The 23,075-nt window shown below is 39.7% G+C and overlaps 1 protein-coding gene across 15 annotated transcripts in view; it reads left to right on the top strand.

Moving 5' to 3' along the window:
* LOC126981044 (receptor-type tyrosine-protein phosphatase F-like) overlaps positions 1 to 23,075 on the top strand; it is an 83,820-nt gene that overhangs the window by 40,906 nt on the left and 19,839 nt on the right. For 8 of the 15 annotated variants that reach the window (XM_050831698.1, XM_050831697.1, XM_050831696.1 and 5 more), the window contains exons 15-25: positions 1,505 to 1,731; positions 1,911 to 1,977; positions 5,291 to 5,466; positions 8,210 to 8,412; positions 11,414 to 11,585; positions 13,851 to 13,965; positions 16,832 to 16,970; positions 18,490 to 18,515; positions 18,768 to 18,862; positions 20,875 to 21,015; positions 21,889 to 21,976. In XM_050831698.1, the coding sequence (XP_050687655.1) occupies positions 1,505 to 1,731; positions 1,911 to 1,977; positions 5,291 to 5,466; positions 8,210 to 8,412; positions 11,414 to 11,585; positions 13,851 to 13,965; positions 16,832 to 16,970; positions 18,490 to 18,515; positions 18,768 to 18,862; positions 20,875 to 21,015; positions 21,889 to 21,976 (1,449 nt within the window). The remainder of the gene's footprint in view (positions 1 to 1,504; positions 1,732 to 1,910; positions 1,978 to 5,290; positions 5,467 to 8,209; positions 8,413 to 11,413; positions 11,586 to 13,850; positions 13,966 to 16,831; positions 16,971 to 18,489; positions 18,516 to 18,767; positions 18,863 to 20,874; positions 21,016 to 21,888; positions 21,977 to 23,075) is intronic. The other 7 variants (XM_050831688.1, XM_050831702.1, XM_050831700.1 and 4 more) reach the window with 3 other exon arrangements.

Genomic DNA, 23,075 nt, shown 5'->3' with positions numbered 1-23,075 from the left:
ACCCGATAAACATTTTAGTTTAAATTGCAAAGGCTCAGTGACATCATAGATTTCCCTCCCTTGAAACTTGGACCTTGTGTTGTGTTCTATATAGTAGGTATATATATAGCAGTGTAGAACAAAAGCATTCAATGAGTGCCACGACCAACACGCCACATCTTTCATCATCTGTTATTCAACTGCATTGTGACACGAGGTGCACTTCAAGATTTATGCTTTCCAAACATTTCTCAATTTGTCGCTGATAAAATGAGTGTTAAGCATAAATGATGCACCCCTGCTGTCGTTGGCAACCATAAAGGGACCCAGACTTACCTTTACCCATCACCAGTTTGGTGATACATTGCAGATTGAGATTGCAGGATAATCTATTATGGTTATGCAATATTGGATAAAATATGAGTATGTTGATCCTTGCAATGGCATGTCTTGAAGGTAAGGCAAGGCATGAGTAAAAGCTTTGGTGTGTTTTGCATGTTTTCTTCTTAATTACGAAACATGCAGAATGTACAGAGTAAGTGGCCATAAGTCAGGGCAGGTCGAGGCACACTTGGCTGGGAAGGCTACGGGTTGACTACCGCTGGTGAGGAGGCAAGTCTATGAGTACTCTACCTAGCTGCTTTGAAAAGCTAATTATATAGGAGACAGAATAGTCTGTCAAAAAGCACTGACCAGACCTCTTTCCTAGGAAAGACTTCTCGCGAGAGAGGACACGTTTTTACCTAGAATGCCCAATTCCCATGCTACCCACAGGTGCAACACAGGAATGACTTATTTACACACAAAAACACCCCATGGCTTAGGGGTCTGCAAAGAAACATTGTGCTCAAACTTGTTTAGCATAGTGCAAGAAAAGCAGGAACAAGTAAACCAGTTTGGCAGTAGTACAGGTGTTGACCAAAGTGTGTGACCAGGTGCTGACCTTGAGTAGCTGGACTGGCTAAAAGACATGCACTGGACTCAGTAGAAGGGCAGCATAAAGACTAGGAGAGAGAGAGAGAGAGAGAGAGAGAGAGAGAGAGAGAGAGAGAGTGAACAAATGAAGGCTCTCACTCATGGGCAGTTTGCAAAATAGGAAGCATCTGAAAAAAAATATTGAACTGAGATGAATATTTCCAAACCAAGGCTGGTTTGATTTTATTACTGGAACATATTGGTTAATATTTTTCCCTTGCCCTATACATACAGAACTATTGGAATATGTTGGAGTCAAAACTACCAGATAACATCACACCAACCTTGTTCTGCATGCAGGAAAACAACTGCAGCAGTGAAATGATACATTCATTTATTATGTTAGTCCTATGCATGCATCTTGGAGCTTCTGGATCGGAGGGAAGTCTGGATGCATTCTCTTGTTCATGCATTCCATCTTTTCATACCAACCTCTCACTGCTGAACCCTTCTTCACCCTCAGTCTCAGATAATTTATTTTAACACTGAATCACCATAGTGGTTTCTTTTCAGTACCATCAAGCTGGTTAACTTTGGTTTTCTTCCTCAGAGCCTCCTCCCATTGTGAATGTGACCCACATCTCCCTGTCTGACTCTGCTATTCAGCTGAAATGGAATGATCCTTGTCCATCAAATGGGAAAATTAAAATGTGGCGTTTTGCAAGAAATGGGACCAGTGAGACTGAATGGCAGAAACTGCAGTCTTGTGGCACTTCAGCTTCAAATCGTTGTCACTACATCACAGGGTTGGAGCCGGGGAATGTTTATAATTATAAAGTAAGTAGTAAAGTGTTGGTGAAGCATGCACTACTTGTCATAGAGTATGAATGTGGAAAGCTAACTTTCAAGTCATACTTCTTAGTCTTTAATTTCTTCACAGAAATAAATGAATTGTATACTTAGTATTTTGATTCACTAGGGATTTCTGTTAGGTATAATAAATGCTTTTTTTTAAGATTGAACAGAAAAATGATGGTGGCACTGATTATGGATACAACTTCACATTCAAATTTGAAGAAATAGGTGAGTATGAGAAACCTTCATTGGTTATCACATGTATCTGGTTAATGCATGCACTTTTTTCTGTGACAAACACAGTAATACCTTGGTTTATGAGTGCCTTAGTTTATGAGCATTTTGATTTACGAGCAAAACAAAAATCACAAAATGTCTGGGTTACATCAGATACTTGTGTTTTTTTGTATGTTTCCAAAACTTTTTTCTTTTAGTGACTCCCATTAAAAGTGTAATGGAGCTATGGCAGAATGGACCTAATATGTTTGTTGTAATGTTACTTTGCATGTCTCATCTACATTTTCCCCTGAAAGTATATGCAGACATTAATTTAAAGTACTGGAGTAGTCACATTACCATTATTTTTCAATTACTAATATTTTTGAAAATATAAGTAAAGTTAAATATATCATGTAAATAGACTCTGTAGCCCTGTGACAGACCTCTCCTAAAGTATTTTCATGAAGATCATCATCATTCATCATTTCATCGACGCCTGCTCCTAGGAGCTCCCACCAGGGGATGGCCACGGCAGAAGAGCTTCCAACTTTCTCTGTCTAGACACTCCCTCCTTGCCTGCTTAAAGTTTCTCAAAGATCTTTCCCCCCTCTCCCCAATGTACTCTTGCACCCTATCCCTCCATTTCACTGGAGGTCGTCCTCTAGCATTCCCTCCCTCTATCTCACTCACATACACCCTTCTGGTCATCTTACTCTCCTCCATTCACTCCTTGTGGCCAAACCACTTTAAGGTCTATCTCTTCACTTCTTCCACCACTCCACACTTCTTCCCTTCACCCCTGTAACACATTCCAAAATGCTCGTACACACTTTCATTACTCATTCCATCCATTCTACTCACACCACAAGCACTCCTCAAATAACTCATTTCCACTGCCTGCACTCTAGACCTCTGACTTTCATTCCAGGCCCAAGTTTCACTTGCATATGTGAGGGTTGGTACTATTATTGCATTTCTCAAATCCCTCTTTACCTCCATGCTCACACTTCTGCCATTCATGATTCATCCCAAAGACCCTACCACCCTTCTTCCTTGCAATGCCCTTTCTCTTATCTCTCCCTCCATACCACCATGCTTACACGTAACTGATCCAAGGTACTTAAACTCATTGACCTCCATTTCTTCACCATTCAAAATTATTTTGCATTCTTTTTTGCTCACAAACCATTACCTTACTTTTGTTGACATTTACTTTCAGCTTTCTCCTATTACAGACACTATCAAAAACACTGACCAAATCTTGTAGGTCACTTTCATTTTCTGCAATGAGCACCGTGTCATCAGCAAACAGTATCGAATTCAGTACCCACTTCCTTCCCTCAGCGAACAGTCTTACTCCAACTTCTCCAACTTTGCCCTTAATTTATCTAATAACACCATCCATATAAATATTGAATAACCATGGTGACATGACGCACCCTTGTCTTAAGCCCACTTTTATCTCAAAATGTTCACTTGTTTCTCCAGTAATTTTGACACATGCAGATGCATCCTCATAGAAAGACTTTATTGCACTAAGCAGTTTTCCTCCCACACCATAAATCTTTAAAACATCCCACAATGAAGACTCACAAATAATTATAATTAAAGAGCTGTAAAGGGCTGTGGATTCAAATACCCTCTTCACACTCACTGTTAAAATCAGCGCACGGGTCATAACGCATCATAATACAGTGATGATTACAGTGCCGCTGTTATATGTTCAGTTTACTGTTTTATGGCAAAATGAAAATGTAGTGCCTGACCCACCTGAGGGGAAAGCCTCCCAAACACACTTTGTGAGTGGGGGTATACCTCTTTGGCTGACTGGTTAAGTGGCTTTCCTATCTCACCGGTAGCGGGTTCGATCCACTGATCACTAATATAAATGAGTTGGCTTTCTCTGTGCTAGCCAGGTAGTAATCTTTAAAGTGCACAACCGCCATCTTTGAATTCCCAAAGCTGAGGTAATTATGTAAAAATTCCGGCATCAGAGCTTGATGAGTGGAAGTAGGATGTGATAAAGCACTTCTTTACAAATTTATTGAATTTTTCAATGCCCTAACTACTAGCTTTTTATTTGTTTATGTGAAAAAACACTCATTACCTGTCTCAATATGTTGCACAAATCAACATGTTTTTGCATTATTTAACCATTACATTCTCTAGATACCATATTTGATATGTGTTTGTTACAAAGTACTATTTCATTGGATTGGGAAAGAACAAGTGCTGGGGTTTACTAAAAAAAGACCACGAAAATAATGTCTGCGTGTAACATTTCTTTTGGTCGCCCATTAAAAAGATTACATTATCAATATTCTAAATCTTAGATTTAAAAAAGAAAACATTTAAATGGGTAACTAATAATAAAATAAAGCATGTTACACTAACTAGCTAATTACATGCAGTAATATTATTTTTTTTTTTTCTTTCTTTTTGTAAATTATAACATTAACCTTTTCCAATCCAATGAAAACAAGGTCGACTGCATTTGTAATTCACACAAAATCTTCACCGTGGTCAACACTGTGACTGTTTCACACAACTCAGTCCCAACTACGTGTAATTAGCTAGTTAGTGTAACATGCTGTAGTTACCCGTTATACTGATCCTCTTTTATATCATAGATTTAGAATATTGACAATCATTTAAATGGGCAACAAAGATTAATGTTACATGAAGACATTATTTTTGTGGTCATTTTTAGTGAACTCTAGCATTTGTTCTTTCCTAATCCAATGAAATAGTACTTTGAAACAAAACACATATTCTGTATAGAGGATTTAACTGTCAAATAACTCGAAAAAGCTTTGTTTTGTCCAACATATGGAGACTGGTGACGAAAACAAATGAAAAGCTAGTAGTTAGGGCATTGGAAAATTCAATAAATTCGTAAGGAAGTGCTTTATCGCATCGTACTGCCACTCAGCAAGCGTTGATGCCAGAATTTTTATATAAATACCTCGGTCTATGGAAATTTAAAGATGGCGGCTGCGGGACTCAAGATTTGCACGGAGTTTATCAATCCAGTTATATTTGAGACCAGTGGTTCGATCCTCTGCACTAGTAAAACCCTTCCTGTGTCTGGATTAATTTCTTGTGTGTTTCATGACACACAGAGGTCGTGTGAGGGTAGAGTAGTGAAGTGGGAATCAGGAGATACAAAAATACACAAAGTGCAGATTGCGTATATATGTTACCTCTTGCAACTTGTTTTCAATTTGAGCTATTAGAACAGTAACCTCATATATTTTTTTTGGGGGGGGGGGGCTATATTTATAAACCATGCTGAGGATAACCTCGATCTCTTGTTCTTTAGAGCCTGGTCCCCCAAATGTCACCACAGCTGGAAAGGGAGACCAACAGCTTAACTTGACCTTAGAACTGCCCAGCTACCATGGTGGAACACTCAGGAACTGCTGTATCACCTTCACTCCCTCCAAAGAGGAATGCAATGACATTCTGAACCTGGATTCTCAAACTTTGAACTTTATGGTAAAATATCAAAATTCATATTTGTTTTAATACAAATGCTTTTTAATTCATTATAATTCAAAACTTTACAGAAAATGTTTTCTCCTCTTTAATAAGATATTATGTACATATGCTAAATAGTTTTGCCCAATATCTAAGTGTTACTTTGCAAGCTAACTACAGTAAAAGTCTAATAATCTGGCATCCAATAGTCTGGACATCCCGAGGGTCTATTTTAGCTTTTTTTCAGTTGAATCCAGCCAAATCTGGGGAAAAAATCAACAAAGACCCAAAAATAGACAAAAGCAGTGCACTGAACTATCCAATTCTGCAATGAAAATTAAAATGTAGAATAAACAATAGCATTTGGATGTGCACAATGAGAGCTGCATGGCGCTCTTCATATTTTATGTGGTGTTGGGTGTTTTTACTTGAGGGGAGGCAGGGGAGGAAGGCTGAGTTACACAGGGATTGAGCTTCTGCAGGCACCCTATGTGGAAACATCACACCGCATAAGCCACCAGTGTAATGCCCGGGGAAGGGTGCAGGGTCTCTTCCTCTGTCTGAATGAGTTGAGCTGAGGTGAGGATGAATATTGAAAAAAATATGCTAAAAGATCTAGACTTCTGCATAGCTGAGTGTTACTGAAATGTTAATGATGCCACCTCCCCAAAGATCAACCGGCAAACTCCAACTTTTCTGGGTGTGCATCACACACGACCAAGGTTGGTTGCCTGTATCCGCAACGTAAACAAACTTGCTCCTGGTTGGGTGCACGGGCAACTGCGGTTGCTCCTAGCTACAACAGATGGAGGAAAATGCCCAGTGTGATGCCGCCTTCAGTCTGTGTTGTACAGTCACAGAGGTAGCACCAGCGCGCTCGTGTCCGCTAATGTTTGTGCTATAGTGTGCGATCTTTGTGTTTTTAACACTATATTATTACCGTAGTAGAACATGTTTATCCGGCATTCAAAATAATGGCACCGATCTGGGGCTCGAATTTACTTTTTTTTTTATGTGCTGCCTGTAGTGTATGTGGGCTTTCTTGAGGGGTCTTATGGACGGCCCCTGCCTGTTAGTGTCAGAGGCTAATTTTATTTATAATAGCTGCCGTGATGTATGACTCCTCCCACAACAGGTTCAAGGGCCAATGCGACAGCAATGAGCACCGAGGCCACATGGAACTATAGCGTGTATGCCCCTGACTTTACCTTTACCAAACTCACATAACTACACCCATACCCCAGCTATCATGCCTAATTGGTTACGAAATTGCGCATGATAGCAGAAATGCCTGTTAGCTGAATATAAGAATCGATGGGAATAATTCATTTGGTTATTGGTCAGCTGATTTTCCTACATTTTGTGATACCTCTCTTTGGACATATTTTCCCACCAAACACTGTCCCTGGTATTCTCACCTGGTAGGGCCATACCAACCGGCAACCAGCCTAGACTGGGCGGGGAAGGCAAGGCCCAAAAGTAATAGTCAGACACTCCAGTCAGGCGAGCAGGCAGCATTATAGATACAATTGACATAGTGACTGGTTGAGTGTGTCTTCCAATTAAAATAAACTTCAGCTTTACGTAATGACAGACTTGAACAGTAGAATTAAAAGTTATAGAAGGTACAGTTAGCAAAGGGTAAATAAAAGGAGGAGAGCTCAGCACTCAGAAGTAGTTGTAGCTTAGACTTAAAAGTTGACAGGCTTGGAGCATTAACCACATCAGAGGGCAAGGAGTTCCAACGCTGAATCACCCGACAAGAGAAAAATCGCCTACGAGCTTCCATTTCTGTGTGCTGCATCAGGATCTTGAATTGGTGGCCTCCAGTGCATAGTATATTTATTAAAACACTTACAATGCCACTTTATTATGCTCAGTGATAGTTAAGGGATTCCTGCACCGCTGCTCAGCCATTGTTATCACACAAAAACAGGTTCAGTTCACTTGTTAGCCGCACAACTCACCGCAACTGAGGGATGGTCCAAACTGGACAGTCAGTAAGCTGATTGCTACAAAAATGGCTACCAACAACACCTCCCTCACAATATTCCCTTAGCTGCTCTTATAGGGGACTGTTTACCACAAACAGCATTGGTAGTCAATAAAACATTCATAGAATGTAAGAAGATGCAGCAGGGGCTGCACCCACTGGCCACACCCACATAGCTACAACGCCTCCTTTGTTTACAAACACAGATCAACACCATCTTGTTCGCTTTGTTGCATAACGTTGCACATGTGGTGGTTGTTTCACCAACCAAGCGCAAGGCAGCTTTCACTGTTGTTCATGCAGAGATGCCCGCTTGACTGAGGAAGCAGGAGAATAGCAGGAGCGTTAACCAAACAGTGAGCAAGGATGGTTGATGATGTAGCACCAAAAATTAATCAACTGCTGTGTACCGCATGGCCCGGGTGACTCAAATCCCCCAATTAACGCACCCAGGTTTTGTGTGCATGATATCGCATTCCAGGTGCATGATAGCACAAGGATGGCAGCTTTATGGATGTGCATGATAGCAGTGAATGGCAATAGTGAAAGGCGCAATACCAAGAGAAGGGCGCACTGGTCTCTGGATCTTCTCTCTCATGCTGTCTTTACAATTCTGATCCACCATTAACCCTGCGACAACTTTTGTGTCACTCGACTGCCCTTCCAAATATCTTTCCATAAAGTTATCGGTGATTATATTTTACTTTTGCCCCATCCTACCTTCATTGTGTATATTTCTTTATCATGCTAAAAATTAATCCCTTCTAGTTTGATGGGTTGGAGCAAGGAAAAAAATATGAGGCAGAAGCATACTGCTGTAATAACAAGTTCTGCGGTGAGCGCTGGAGGCAACCTGTGGCCACAAAGCCTTTGCCCATCCCCCCCCCTGCCGCCCCCAGCATTCTCAAGAAGACTAATTCTACTGTCACTCTCCGCCTTCCTGTCATCACCCACGATCAAGATGGGAACAGGTAAGTCTACTTGTTTATATACTGTCCCTGTAAAATTCAGAGATTTCGTTAAAATATTTTTGAATGATTAGCATTTTTTTTTTTTTTTTTTTTTTTTTTTCAGAAACTACATCAGTCAAAGGCAAAAAGTAAATAAGGAAAGCTCTCCATAGCACTATCAATCAATCAATCAATCCTTTCAGGCCAGGTGGATCTGACAGTTGCCCTGTCCACTGTCTTGGTGTTTTTTGCTCAAATTGTGGTGATTTCCTCTTAAAATTAGATAAACTACTGAAGCAGTACAATTATGATATGTGTCATGATATGCGATATTCAAAGACAACTAGCTTCCTAGGTATCATTTTCTCCACAGTGAGGTGATGAAACAGCGTATTTTTCGCCCAACTGTGGCCATGAGTGATCACCATGTGTTCCCATGTGCACAATGGTCAGGACTTTGGCTCCCCATATCAGCCACATACATTACACTATAGGGATTATATAGTCTTATTGATATTTTTGTTATTATACTGATTATGATTACTATCATGTTATTATTTTGAGTTGTTATTATCCTTCTTGTTGCTATTTTTAGTTATTATTTTTATTATTATTTTCATTAAATCTACTATCATTATCTTATTTATTATTATAACCAGTATAATTATTATGGTTATTGATATAATTATTATAAATATTATTGAATTTATTATAGTTAATATTATTAATAGTAGTAGTAGTTGTTTTAGTAGCAGTAGTAGTAGTCAAAATAGTAGTAGTAATTGTAGTTGTAGTAGTAGCAGGAGTAGTAATACAGGTTGAGAATCCCTTACCTGAAATTCCTGGGAGCGAAAGTGTTTCGGATTTTGGATTTTTTCGGATTTCAGAATATTTTTATTTAAATTCAAATAAAATGAAAGCTGAAATAGGGGATTATTCACAAGAGGCTACGCCTACTAATTTCAAGATGCTGACTGCTTATCTGTGGACAAGATATGATGCTGTTTATTATGGAGGTAGTATTTTTCTCTGGAAATCCCTAAATGATTGACTTTTCAATTGCCTGTTGTGCACCTGCCGCCGCCCACCACCACAGCCGCAAAATAATTCACAGAGAGGTTCAGCTTGCTTACTGTTTTATATTTCACTCACTGCTCACAGATATCACAAGTGGACAAACTAGAACACAACCAGCCCATTCAATGTTTTTCCTGCTGTTTATTCCCCCACTGTGCATGCGTATTGAACAGCAGAGCGACGTATTTTTGCGAAGAGGTATTTCTCACAACACCGACCCGCGAATAGTGGACCGCTGCCGCCTCGTCCCATCCTGCGCTGGGCCACCGCCACACACTGCGTGCGTGCCGAGCAAATTTAAACTAATCAAATATAACTACAAATGCCATTTGTTCCGTATGTGGCTGTCTGAATGGTTAAGCAGATAAAATTCAATATTTTAAAACTGTAATGACCGCAGTTTTGGTGAGCCACAAAACCAGTCCATAAAATTATGTTTGTCAATTAAGGGTCATCCTGAAATACGTGTAAAATGTGCGTCGTAACGTTCCTTCCCCCTTGCCTTCACCAGCAGCGGGCAGTGGCTGTCAGTCATGGCAGGCTATAGAAATTTTAGGGTTGTGCTATCCGTTCCTTAAAATATGGATTCGTTCTGTATTGGCGAATGGGATGTTGCGTTCCTTATTTTTTTTAGCTCAAGGTGGCAACCCTAACTGAGACTATTCCCATTGTTTTCCGCTTTGAGCACTCTCGTCTTGCGGCGAACAAAGGTAACCTACGTTCACGTTTTCGACTTGTACAAAGTGACACGCCAGTCCTCGTCGAAAGACTTACTTGGTTGGCTAGGCTGACGTCAGCCGATAGAGTCGGTCTATCGGCATTCTCCCATCCCCTTCATGAGCTGTCACCCGGCAAGGGTCTGTGGTCCCTCCTCGGAGGGACGTACGCACTTGACCCTAACAGCCCCCATATAGCCCGTCCCCACCCGTGAGGTGGCGACAAAAAATGAATAAATAAATAAGTAAAATAAATAAAAAAAAGTGCGTCATGTCAGCATTAAAAAAACTTTCAGATTTTGGTGGTTTTGGGATTTTGGAATTTCAGATAAAGGATTCTCAACCTGTAGTAGTAGTAGTTGTAGTAGTAGTAGTAGTAGTAGTAGTAGTAGTGGTAGTAGTAGTAGTATAGTAGTAGTAGTAGTAGCAGAAGTATTGTAGTGCAGCTGACTTGCGTTATGGGCAAGCCTCCCATAAGTCACTCTGCAAGTGGGGTACCTCTTAGGCCAAATGGTTAAGGAGTAGCTTTCCCGTCTCGCTGGTCACGAGTTCAATCCCCGGCAAAGCCTTTTCTTGTCTGGATTAATTCCTCATGTATTTCGTTACACACTTTGTTCATGTAGAGTTCTAGTGATGTGAAATTAAGGGCATTACAGTAGTAATGGTAGTAGTAGTAGTAGTAGTAGTAAAACTTAAAGGAGTAGTAGTAGTAGTAGCAGTAGTAGTAGTAGTGGTAGTAGTAGTAATAGTAGTAGTAGTAATAGTAGTAGCAGTAATAGTAATGGTAGCAGTAGTAGTAATAATAAAAGTAGTAGTAGTAGTAACAGTTAGCTTCTGTTAACTTTATCAGGGATTTTTATGGGTTTATTCTAAATTGTTGCATAGAAGAAAAGAAGGATTAAGAGCCATTTTGAAATTGTTCCACGCTATAAAAAAAAAAAGGAATATAAGCTATTTATAAATAGTTGCAAGAATGATTTTCAGTCACAGTCTCTGAAAATATCTGAGTAGAGAAGTTTATATATATATATATATATATATATATATATATATATATATATATATATATATATATATATATATATATATATATATATATATATATATATATATATATATATATATATATATATATATTCATGCAATATGTGTAAACATCTTTTAATTTATATAAGAAAACTAGATTATTCAGAAATTATTGTATCTTTTTTCATGGATATTTTTCCCAGGTCCCTTGTTGTGTTTGTTCAGCAAGAACCCCAAAACCAAAACTTTAACTTGACTGAGGAGATCATCAGACTGTTTGAGACACAGCAGCGGCAGACAAGGAAGAAGAGGCATTCTTCGCTGGGTGAAGACCAGTGCAAGGCGCAGGTGTGGATTGCTGCAGAACTGAATGAGGTACAGTGGTGTAGAGTGATGAAAAAAGGAAAATCTTATTTATGCTCCGCTCTTTTCTTTCATACTTTTTTTTATCATTTTCATCAAATCACGATATTATGTTTATTAAAGTAAACAGTCAAAGGATGCTTATGAAATGGTCTGAGGCTCTCAATACTTGTGCAGGATTTCTTTATAAATAACTTCATTAAGAATTAGCAGTTACACTTATCATATACCGTATTTTGCGGTATATAATGCACACCTTTTTCACTTAAACTATGCCAGAAAGTTACCCCTATGCGGTATACACCGAAGGTACAAATTTTGATTGATTTTTTTTTATTAGATCTGCCTTTTTCTGCCGTATTTTTGAAGTTTGCGTGGGCTTTTATGGGTCAGCGTAACTCATAGGCTGCCACACAACATAGCTATGCCATTCTCAGTGTTTCTGTGACTGTAACAATGACAGGAGAGTTTTTTGTCTTTCGCGTATGATTCCACACCCAAGTGTCCACAGACAGTGACCTTGACTCTCATAAGCCTCCTCTTGCTCCCAAAAGAGCTCTCAGTGTGAGCACAATTGGGAGAGAGCTGAAACTGACTTTTTCAAGTTTCAAAAGTGGTGTTAGTGCTGAAGACAGTGACATCAACAGCACTGAACTCCAACCCCTTGTCTTAACAGAAAGGCTGAGCCCCGTTATTGTGCAACTTTGCTTTGGTGACCACAGTGGCGTAGTAAGGCCTGGGCTTTCGGGGCTATAGCCCCGAATGTTTTATGAATAGCCCCGGATCACAAAGTTTCTTTTTTTTTTAAGAATAGCCACATCCAGGCCAATCAATCAATCAGTGGGGGCATACGCCGGGGGGCGCTTCGCCTCGCCCACCCTACGACGCCAAGCACGGGGGTCCCTCCGGGCAAGTCTCCATTCAGGCCCCCTTCAGGCCCCCTGTCCGACCCAAGTACCTCCTGACAGGATCTATCGACTTGCTCAAGTCACGAACTCCATGGGCGTCCCCTTGGCCTCCTCCATTCAGGATTGTCTCTTACAGAGAAAACCCAATGAGCAGGGTCAGCTTCAGGGTAACATGCCACGTGCCCGTATAGCCGGAGTTGGCGTTGACGGACTATGCAGGTAATATATGTCGAATCAATCTCACAGAGTAGTCGATGGGGATGCGGCGGCTAAGTCGTTAGCGTGCCGGCGCCATGTCCAGGAGATCCAGGAGGGACACAGGTTCGAATCCTTGCTGCCATACAGCTGGGATTTTTCAGTCACCGACGAGTGGCCAAAGACTACCCACATGCTGCCCTGAAGACAACCTATCAACCCGGATTCTAGATTACCTCTCCAAAGAGAGGCTCAAAGATGAGCTCCGGGGGGCAGTATGAGCCAAAACAAGATGGCGCCACTATAAACATTTGCCTGCACCACAACGGGCTGGGGTAACCATCAGGCCCCACCAGTGAAAAATCCTAACGGCGCAATAGGCTGTGACGTAAAAAAAAAAAATGTCATTCCAGCGATATCCCATGATTCTGCGTAGACATTTATTACCAAAGGCATCAATCCACCTCTCCAAGTCCCCATTTAGTGTCCATGTCTCACAACTATAGAGTAAGACAGGGAGCACAAGGGACTTGAAGATCCGGATCTTTGTTCTTCTGCACAGGTATCAACAATGCCATATACTGGTGTTGAGCGAGTCCATAACACCGTGGGCCAGGCCAATCCGCCATAAGACTTCTTGGCCAGGCTCACCGTTGTTATGAACTATGCTACGAGTTTGTTAATGGTTGTTATTCTTTACTTCCACATTACCCATTAGTTAAGTCAGTGTTAAGGCTGCAATAAAACATGTATTCTTCAGTCACTTAACCATAGTGTTTGCTATTCATTTGTGCTTCATGTAGCTTTTCTCTTGAGAGATTACCTTTTTTATCAATATGTCACTTTTTAAAATTACACTTTTTGCTTTTTTGTTGTTGTTTTTTCCAAGTCTGCATAATGATATGCTCTTTCATGGGCTACTCTGACATATGATATATTTCTTTTTAGCATTTTGCCTACAGTTATGTAATTAACTAACCCTCTCTTCATCTTGCCCTACATAGGACACGTCCTCTTCATGTATGTGAATCATTTTATGTTGACATAGATGACAAATGTGTATTTGAAGCATTTGGTACACTGATATCTGTCTGCTTGTCTTTTTATATGTTGCCGTGTGGTGAGGAGTTATTGGTATTTTGCCATGCCTGATACATCATTTTCTGTGTTGCAGGCTGGTAAGGAGTTTGTGCTGGGAGATGGCCAAAAATACGGTGACTTTCTCAACTGTCCCTTAAAGTTAGGCCAGACTTACATCATTGGCCTCATGGTGGTGAATGAGTTGCTCGGTGAGTAACTGATGCAATTTGTACAGAGTAACCCTCTTATTTTCACAGACTTAACTGACCATATCCACCTTATTAACCAATTTGTAAAAATACCTACTGATTGTATCAAACCCAAATGCATGGATTTCATTGATTATTAACCCGTACAGTGTTTACTACGTACAAGTACATACCTCTAAAGGAAGTGTTTAGTACGTACCTATACCTTTGCCCTTCTAAACAGTTATGCTGCAGTCATTTATGTTGTTTTATCTTTAATTCATTAATGCAGGAGTATTGAGGAAGATACTGGGAACTCATAAAGGCAGTGTTTTTCATATATATGCATAGTTATTGAGAAAATTCAGGTAAGTGTAATTCTGTTGCAAAATTTCAAGCATATTTTGTGAGTGCTTTTTTCCTATGTCTACATACTGTATACAGTTTTACTACTTGAAAATATAATGAGTAAAGCCTTGAATATAGATTTTCATCATCATCATTTCGTTCAACGTCCGTTTTCACTCTTCCTGAACGGTTGGACGCTTAATATATGGTTCTCCTTCATTCTACTGTCTTCTGCAAGATGCTCATCCAATCCCATCAATGCCAAGTCTTCCTACACCTTCTCCACGTTTTCCTAGGTCTACCAACTGGTCTCCTTCCTTCTACTTCTAATCTCTCCAAAACTTCCAGCACTGTATCCTCCCCTCCTCTCTTCACATGTCCAAGCCATTGGAGTCTTTCCCTTCTGAGCACTGTTTCCAGGTCCTCTACTCCACATCTGTTAGCTACATCTGCACTGGACACCATATCTTGTCACCTGATCCCCGCCATATACCTCAACATTCTGCGATCACTTGCTCTCAATACCTCCATCAGTTTTCTAGTTAGAGCCCATGTTTCTGCTCTTCTTCATGTTCTTCTATTTATAAGGATCCGATTTAGATCACTGATCTGGCTGGAGAACCCGTGTTCTATTTACCACTGAGATCTGGATTCTCATGATCTGGGTGATCCTGATCCTGATCTGCCTGATCCAGAGGCCGAGGTGGGTTGTAGCAGACGACACCCACGTCCAGCTCTCATGCGGTTACACTCGGCCTCTCCTCCGACTTTATTTCAAGTATGGAACTCAAGAGCGCCTCCCATAATGAGTGAAGAATATATAATAAGATAAGATGATGTTGCAAAAAGGGTTTTGTAGGCAGTAAAGATGTAAAATAGAAGTATTACACAACGGAATTGTGGGAGATAAACAGCTAGGCCACACCGACGTGAGCAAGTGCTCATTATCGTCGATCTCTGGGTACTACCAGGACCTCACACACCACACACCCCATCCCCCTTGCTCAAGGGGGGACAGTAACCACTCCTAGTCAACGGAAAGAATCCGGCCTGAGCGGGGCTCCAACCACCAGCTGTTTGGCAGTGAAGCTTTGCAGCGCGGTGCTGTAACCGATTGAGCTACCGGAGTGGTGTGTGTGTGTGTGTGTGTGTGTGTGTGTGTGTGTGTGTGTGTGTGTGTTTTGATCTGTCGCTCTGCATTCTATTTACCCAGAGCGAATCCAGTCAGATTCAGATCCGGGCCAATGATCTAGAGCCGATCTGTGTTCAAAACAGAAGGCATCTCACTGGTACACCCCAGCTGCTCTGCTCTTTACAGGAATGCTACAATTCACAAGCAGACTAGCCACCTCCTTCCCCTTTAACCACGTTGCCGCCACTCTCGCTTTCACTGTCCTCTCCACTCCTGCCTCACAGTCCCGAACATCTCCCAAATAACAGAAATGTTCTTCCTCATCCAGCTTCCCCCCATTCACCTATAGTTCATAATGACTGGAAATGAGAACTGGTGATTGGAGACAGCATTGTGTTATTTCAGCCTTGCAGCAGCGTAAACTCCACCTTGCGCCGTCCGCTGTTGCCGACTGAACATCCAGACATTTTATGTTACATTTTTTTTCATATATTTCTATGTATTTGTTATGTAGAGAGATATGTATTTATCATATTTACTATATACATGAGGAAAACGTGTAAAAGAGGCATAATAAGAGCATAAAAAAACTATAAATATATTTCTGATTTTTTTGTATGACATCTTGACCTCTGAGACAGGGGAAAATGATGGAAATAAGAATCACAAGGAAGCAACACTTCGAGTAATCACACGATAATATATACCCCAATGGACTTTTAATTTTCTGGAGATTTTTTGAGGCAGATAAAACCAATGCGAAAAAAACACAACCTGTCATGACCTGTTTCTCTACCCAGACACTGCATGGGCTGAAAAGGATTTGACTTCAACAATCATACGGCACTCAGGAGACGTGGTGCAGATGAATCGTTGTGTTAGGAGTTATGTAGAAAGACAGGGCAACCATTGGAGTCCACAGGAAAAGCAAGAAAATTCCAATTAAAAAAGGCATTATGCAATCCTCCTCCTTCTCCTCCTCTTCCCTCCATCTCCTCCTTCTCCTCCTCATCCTCTTCCTCCTCCTCCCCCCTCCTCCTCCCTTCCTCCTACTCTCCTCCTCCTCCTCCTCCTCCAGCTATTACCTTTTTTTTTTTTTTTTAGAACACCATTGCAGTCACGTACAGATTCTGCATCTACTGACATTGCACAATATAAAGATTGGCTTTAATGGGTGATTTTATTCATTTATTTTTATTTTATTTTTATTTTATTTTTTTATTTTATTTATTTTTTTTTTTTTTTCAGCCAGCAGAACTTTTGGATCTGGGATATTCTAACATTTGGGATTTTGATTAATGTACTTTTACTATAATAAAGATGGAGACTTCATCCATTCCTTGAAATAAGTTCCATTTAAATAGAATGAGAGCAGATGAGAAACTAACTGTTTATAATATTTTCCAGGAGAGAAAACCTACTCCTTTGTGATACTGGATGGAGGGGTGGTTGTGGAGCCCACGGATATAAGTTCATATGACCCTCTGCTGTTGTTGCTGCTGCTGTTATTGATCTTCCCCCTCTTTGGACTGCTGGCATACCTTTGGTAAGTTCCATTCTTCATACAGTGTATTGTTACTTTATATCTTTACCCCACTGTGAATTCAAGGAAAATCATGCAATCATTTTGATGAATGTTCCATCAAAATTAAACTATTTTGGAGGGTCAAGTCTCCAACCACTACCTCCCGCAATACAAAATCTGAATCCATTAAGTCACCTCCTAAAACAACAAATGAAATGAGGATTGATATTTTCCATACAATTGTCTGCCATTAAAGCTTTTTTCTCTACTTTCTCTACTTGCTTTGATCATCTACCTTCTTAACCCCAGGCAATGACTACTGTTGTCATGGCCAGAAAAGTCCCTAACCCCGGGTAATGATTATAGTCATCCACATGTAAAGAAAGCAGGGGAGAATACAGTGCTGGGAGTTAGGAGAGATTGAAGGTTAAAGTAAGGAGACCAGTTGGTAGACCTAGGAAAACGTGGAGAAGGTGTATACAGGAAGACTTGGCATTGATGGGATTGGATGAGCAATGGGCAGAAGACAGAGTAGAATGGAGGAGAGCCATAAAGCATCCAACCACGCAGGATGAGTGAAAACAGACATTAAATGAAATTATGATGATGATGATGAAGTTGCATGACTTAACATTTTTCTTCATTGAATTGTAGCAGCCACTTTTTTATCCATTCCTGTAGCTTGGTGAGGTCTTCTTGTAGGAAATCCAAAGTCAATGGGTTAAGATGTATTATAAAAGCAGTGATTTTCGTAAACATTTATAGCTGAAATATACAGAAATCCAGAAATATAAAAATTTGGGGAAAATGCCAAAATTTAAACATTTAGAAAAAAAATAGATTTTATATCTATCGGTCTACTGACAGCACTATCAAGGAGTCAAAATTTGTTTCATTACTTTATTGTAGGGGGGAAATTTTTGAAAATGGAAAATAGGTAAAAAATCACTCCACATTCCAAACTGGGGATATCAGCGAGTGCAAGACATGCCCAGGGGTGATGGCTCAATCAAGGGATCAGGTGACAGCAGTGTCTTCCATACATCCTCTAGTACTTAATGTTCAAAGTAACATATCATATGTTTCCCAGAAGATTGATTTTTACTGCTCATCATTCCAAGCTCTCTTATGTACTGACATACCCACATTCCATTGTCTAATCTCTGATTGTCATCTTCATAAATCCAAAGTACTGATTTTCATTACTCCCAAACCTAATTTTGCAGGCTACACAGAACCAGTGGTGCAGTGCACTCCTCTTCTGACTGTTTTCTAATATTTAAACTTGGCACCTTACCTGGCCAGTGTGAGAAGTTAAATGTGATGAACAGAATAGAATATTGGATGGGACCCAGACATATTTAAAGATATGAAAAATTAATAAGCATATGTTGGACATCACTGAATAATGTTTATGGCAGTTTTGCCAACATCTGCAATGTAGAAGGGTTTCATATTGCCAAGAAAATATATTACTACAATAACCAGTATTCATGATAGCAGTAAGTGTTTACAACTAGTCTTTCCTTCCTCATTGCAGTTACTCTAGACAGCCAGCCAGCAAAGGTATGTACATGGCAACAAAAACAAAATACATTATTTTATCTAAAAGTTACAGTAATTGGTCATCATATAAGTCAAGAAATATGTAACTGAAATAATAACTTTGACACTTCAGTTATGAAGCAGTGAAGCCATCAATGAGAAATATTAGTGTAGGGAATGATGAATAACAGATGTGGAAATACATAGGAAGGATAATTAAGATACATTTGCCAAAATAAACAATGAAAATCAGGTTTTTCATGTTTCATTTAGAGGATGAACAGAAAATCACTGCCAATCACGCACTGCAAGACATGACCCCAGTCATGGGGCCTCTGGTGACCACAAACAGGGAGACCATAAAAGAAGTACGTACATGTTGGTAAAGTTATTGTTATGGTTAGTATCCTGACATTAGTAAGCTCCATAATATCTACATTTCTACATAATTCTTTATTTTTTCCCTATCATGGACATTCATAAATAAGGAGTTAATAAAATCACTATGTATACCTACCCAGACTAACTTTGTCTCTTAGCCAAGAAACCAAAGATTAACAGCTCATTATTAGGAAGTTAGGATAGATATTGGTTACTTCAGTGTCTCCTGCTAAATATTTTGTGTATTGTGATGAGAATGGAGTAGTTGAGGCAGTTTGAGCATGTGGAGAAGATGAATGAGGATTGAGGGGTGAGGAGGGTAAGAGTACTGTAATAGTAGTTTGGGTAAGAATTGGGAGAATTAGAGTGAAGAAGACATAATGAGGTAGTGCAGAATTGCCAACAGTTCCTGGGCTTGAACAGGCTCCCAAAATTCAAGGAAAGTGGAGAGCCCTCATTAGAATAAGGTTGACACATGTAAGTCTTTTTGGAGCCATTCATTTCAAAATGAAGGAGAGAGAGAGAGAGAGAGAGAGAGAGAGAGAGAGAGAGAGAGAGAGAGAGAGAGAGAGAGAGAGAGAGAGAGAGAGAGAGAGAGAGAGAGAGAGAGAGACTGACTGACTTATCTGTCAATAAGCATTAGCTCCATAGTGATCATTCTTACAATAAGGTCATAAATATCAATTTTCATAGTTCATAAAAATGGATGCTTACTGCTTTATATAAGGGTACAAAGATTAACCCAGATACTTTTCAATGCAGTTTATGATGAAACCTTAGAGAGTTTTCAAATGCATTTTATGGGAATAAATAAAAGAAAACCACACAGGTTCACATGAGTCTATGTTTTGAGATAACTTCACATTTCGAAGGGCAGGATGAACAGTGGTGCCCCTCAGGGCTCGGTTCTTGGTCCAGTGCTCTTCAACGATGTGGATGTTGGACGCAATAATCGCATTAGTAAATTTGCAGACGACACAAAGATTGGTAACTCGGTTCTCACTGACGAAGACAGGCAAAGCCTCCAAGAGGATTTGTACAAAATTTCAGCTTGGTCGGATAGATGGGAGATGCCCTTTAACGTAGACAAGTGCCAGGTCCTTCAAGTTGGAACAAGAAATAAAAAGTTCGATTACGAAATGGGCGGTGTTAAACTCACAAGCGTTCAATGCGTTAAGGACTTGGGGGTCAAAATCGCATCAAACCTCAAATTTTCACATCAATGCATCGATGCAGCAAATAAAGCGAACAGAATGTTGGGCTTCATTAAAAGAAATTTTTTATTCAAGAATAAAGATGTAATACTTCTGCTCTACAATAGTTTAGTCAGACCCCACTTGGAATATGCGGTACAGTTTTGGTCTCCCCACCATGCAAAGGGCATTGCTAAATTAGGTGTTCAGCGTCGGGCAACAAAAATGATCCCTTCCTTGCGCAACAAATCCTACGAAGAAAGGCTTTCCACCCTTAACATGTTCTCTCTTGAGAAACGTCGCCTCCGAGGAAAACTGATCGAATGTTTTAAAATACTTAATGGTTTCACGAATGTAGACAGAACAAAATTGTTTATGATTGATGACACTTTGCGAATGAGGAACAATGGCATAAAACTCAAATGTAGACAAGTAAATTCAGACTGCACAAAATTTTTCTTCACCAACGTTGTAGTGCGAGAATGGAATAAGCTCCCACCTTCAGTGGTCCAGTGTAACACGATTGACTCCTTTAAAAACAAGATCGACCATCACTTCCTTGAACTTAATATTAACTAGAGTAGAAATGCAACGTTTTGGAGCCATCTAATTATTGTAGAATCACTTTGGTTTAAGGACAGGCTACCTAGTCTGGACCATGGGGTCTGTGTGGTCTGATTTTCTATGTAAATCTATGTAACATAAATATGAATCACTTGGCTTACTGACTCAGTTAATTACATGATCAGGAAAGAATGATTTCTGATAACTTTGCTTAACAATCAAAGCAAGTTACCTTCTTCCAGGACAAGATAGAGGATGAACCCATTTATGAGAACCTGAATCCACAAGCATCTCTGGCCACTACAAGTCAAGTGCCATATGAAGAAGTGGAAGGCTATCTCAACAAGATGATTGGTTCAAAGGAGATTGGAGATGATTTTAGGGTAAGGGGTGCTGCCTTTCATGAAATTCACAAATCTTAAGTGGAAGAATGCATAAATGTAAATATGTATATTAAAGCATCTTACAAAGTACCTTGAAGTGCACATTGAAGTTCTTTAGCCTTAATGGAGTGGAAATATTTAGATTTCTCTTTAAGTCAGGTGAGATATGAGTGCTTCTTACTGTCTGTCGGGACCAAACATAATCCTAGCATAGGATTATGAAGCTCTCCCTTAGAAAATTAATGTGACCCCAGGGTGTGTATTATCCTTCATAGTTCACCAAAGAAATTTACATTATCAGTCAAGGGATATAGTTAATTTTGCTTTGGATATTTTTTATATTTTGGTTGTGCTTTAATTTAACAGTTTGAGTAGTTCAGTGTTCAATTGGTGTCCAAGAGTTGGTCACTGCTTGGCACAGGTAAGGAAACTTTTTAATTAGTAATGCCTTCTTCACCTCAACCAGTTACATGGTGTTAATACCCTAGCATAGGATTATTTTTTCAGTTGGTGCTGAGTGAGTTGCACAACATAGAGCTTGACATGGTACCAATGCATTCACTAACACTTATTTTTATATGAAATCTGACAATATTTTACTGCTAATTACTTAAGTTCAGGGAAAATGTGGAGTTTTCTATTTTTTCTAAATATACCTTGCCACATTAGAGGTGCCCTCTTATACTCTGGTGCGTCTTATATGGCGGGAAATATGGTACATAGAGTGCATGTCAGAAAAAAAACAGGTGAATGGTGAGTAATTACTACTTATAAAATGTATTCCTGACTTAATAATAAGAGTTTAATGCCTCAGCAGGGTTAATCTGTGTTGCTTTTCATGGCTAAACTGATCACATTTATTGCCTTTGGTAGACTGTGCCAGGAACCTTAAACAAGAGCATGGTGGTAGCCCTGTTTCCGGAACACAGAGGCAAGAACCGCTACAAAAACAACCTCCCATGTGAGTTGCACCTTCACTGTTTTCACTCACACACTCTGGCCGATGGTGAGACGGTCTGTGTATTACTAATGTTTCAGTAAGTGTTTGTGGGAAGGGAAGAAGAAATACTATGTGACGTTAGTATAATCAAAGGCAGTCATTAAAAGAGATATATAAACTTCAAAAACCTAAGTCTCCTATACCAGAGTATATCTTCCTGCATGTACTAAAGAAGATAGATAGATAATTTCTGAACAACTGCTCAGTAGTTTTGGGAAATTTTGACATTGGAATAGTAGTGGCAACTTGGAAAAAGACTAATATTGTGCCAATATTTAAGAAGGGGGATAAATCAGTGCAGGTACCTCCCGCTTTTAAATTGGGTTACAGTCTTGGAAAAACAGTTGTACAGCAAAACGATCGTACAACGAACTTAGTGTTCATATGGATGTGTTCTTTGGCTCATATATCAAGTGACCTAAAACCCCTTATATGAAATATTAACAGTGTTTTGCAGACTTTACTGTATCTAATTTGTTACCAAAGCTAAGATAAACACATTACCTGTATGTTTACATAAATAAATACATGAAATAGGTTCAATAAAAACTAATATACACATGCACGGTTGTCTGCCACTGTTTGGACAATATGTACAAGCAAGCAGTGTCAGGAAACAATGGATATTTTGCCACCTCTTCATGCAGGAATGCTTATTATAGTATAAGGGTACTTGGGCTGCTAGATAAATGGTTCTGTCTCCAGGAAAAGGGAGAGTGAATTATGAAACTGTTGAACAGTGAATATCAAAACTTAAGCAATGGCCAAATCCTCAACAATGCTGAGTTCATTATTGTCTCCAAGAAACCCCAGGTTCTGGGGTACCTTAATAAGATTAATGAGAGCAGGGAGAAGGAAATTGAGAAATTAAAGACAGAAGATGAAGAATCAAGGAGAAATTAGAAGGGAGCTATGAAGTTAAAAATATGAGAGGAATAAGAGAAACATGAGATGCCTTTTCAACAGATATTGATGTAGCAACAGGTGGAGCAGAGGGAGAACACAGATAAGGAGGTGATTAAAGTAATTCAACCTAAGGATTCAATAGTCAGGAATGCCA

This window comes from Eriocheir sinensis, chromosome 46 (genome assembly GCF_024679095.1).
Source record: "Eriocheir sinensis breed Jianghai 21 chromosome 46, ASM2467909v1, whole genome shotgun sequence".
NCBI classification, from domain to species: domain Eukaryota; kingdom Metazoa; phylum Arthropoda; class Malacostraca; order Decapoda; family Varunidae; genus Eriocheir; species Eriocheir sinensis.
This window is presented reverse-complemented; position numbering and strand designations above follow the sequence as displayed.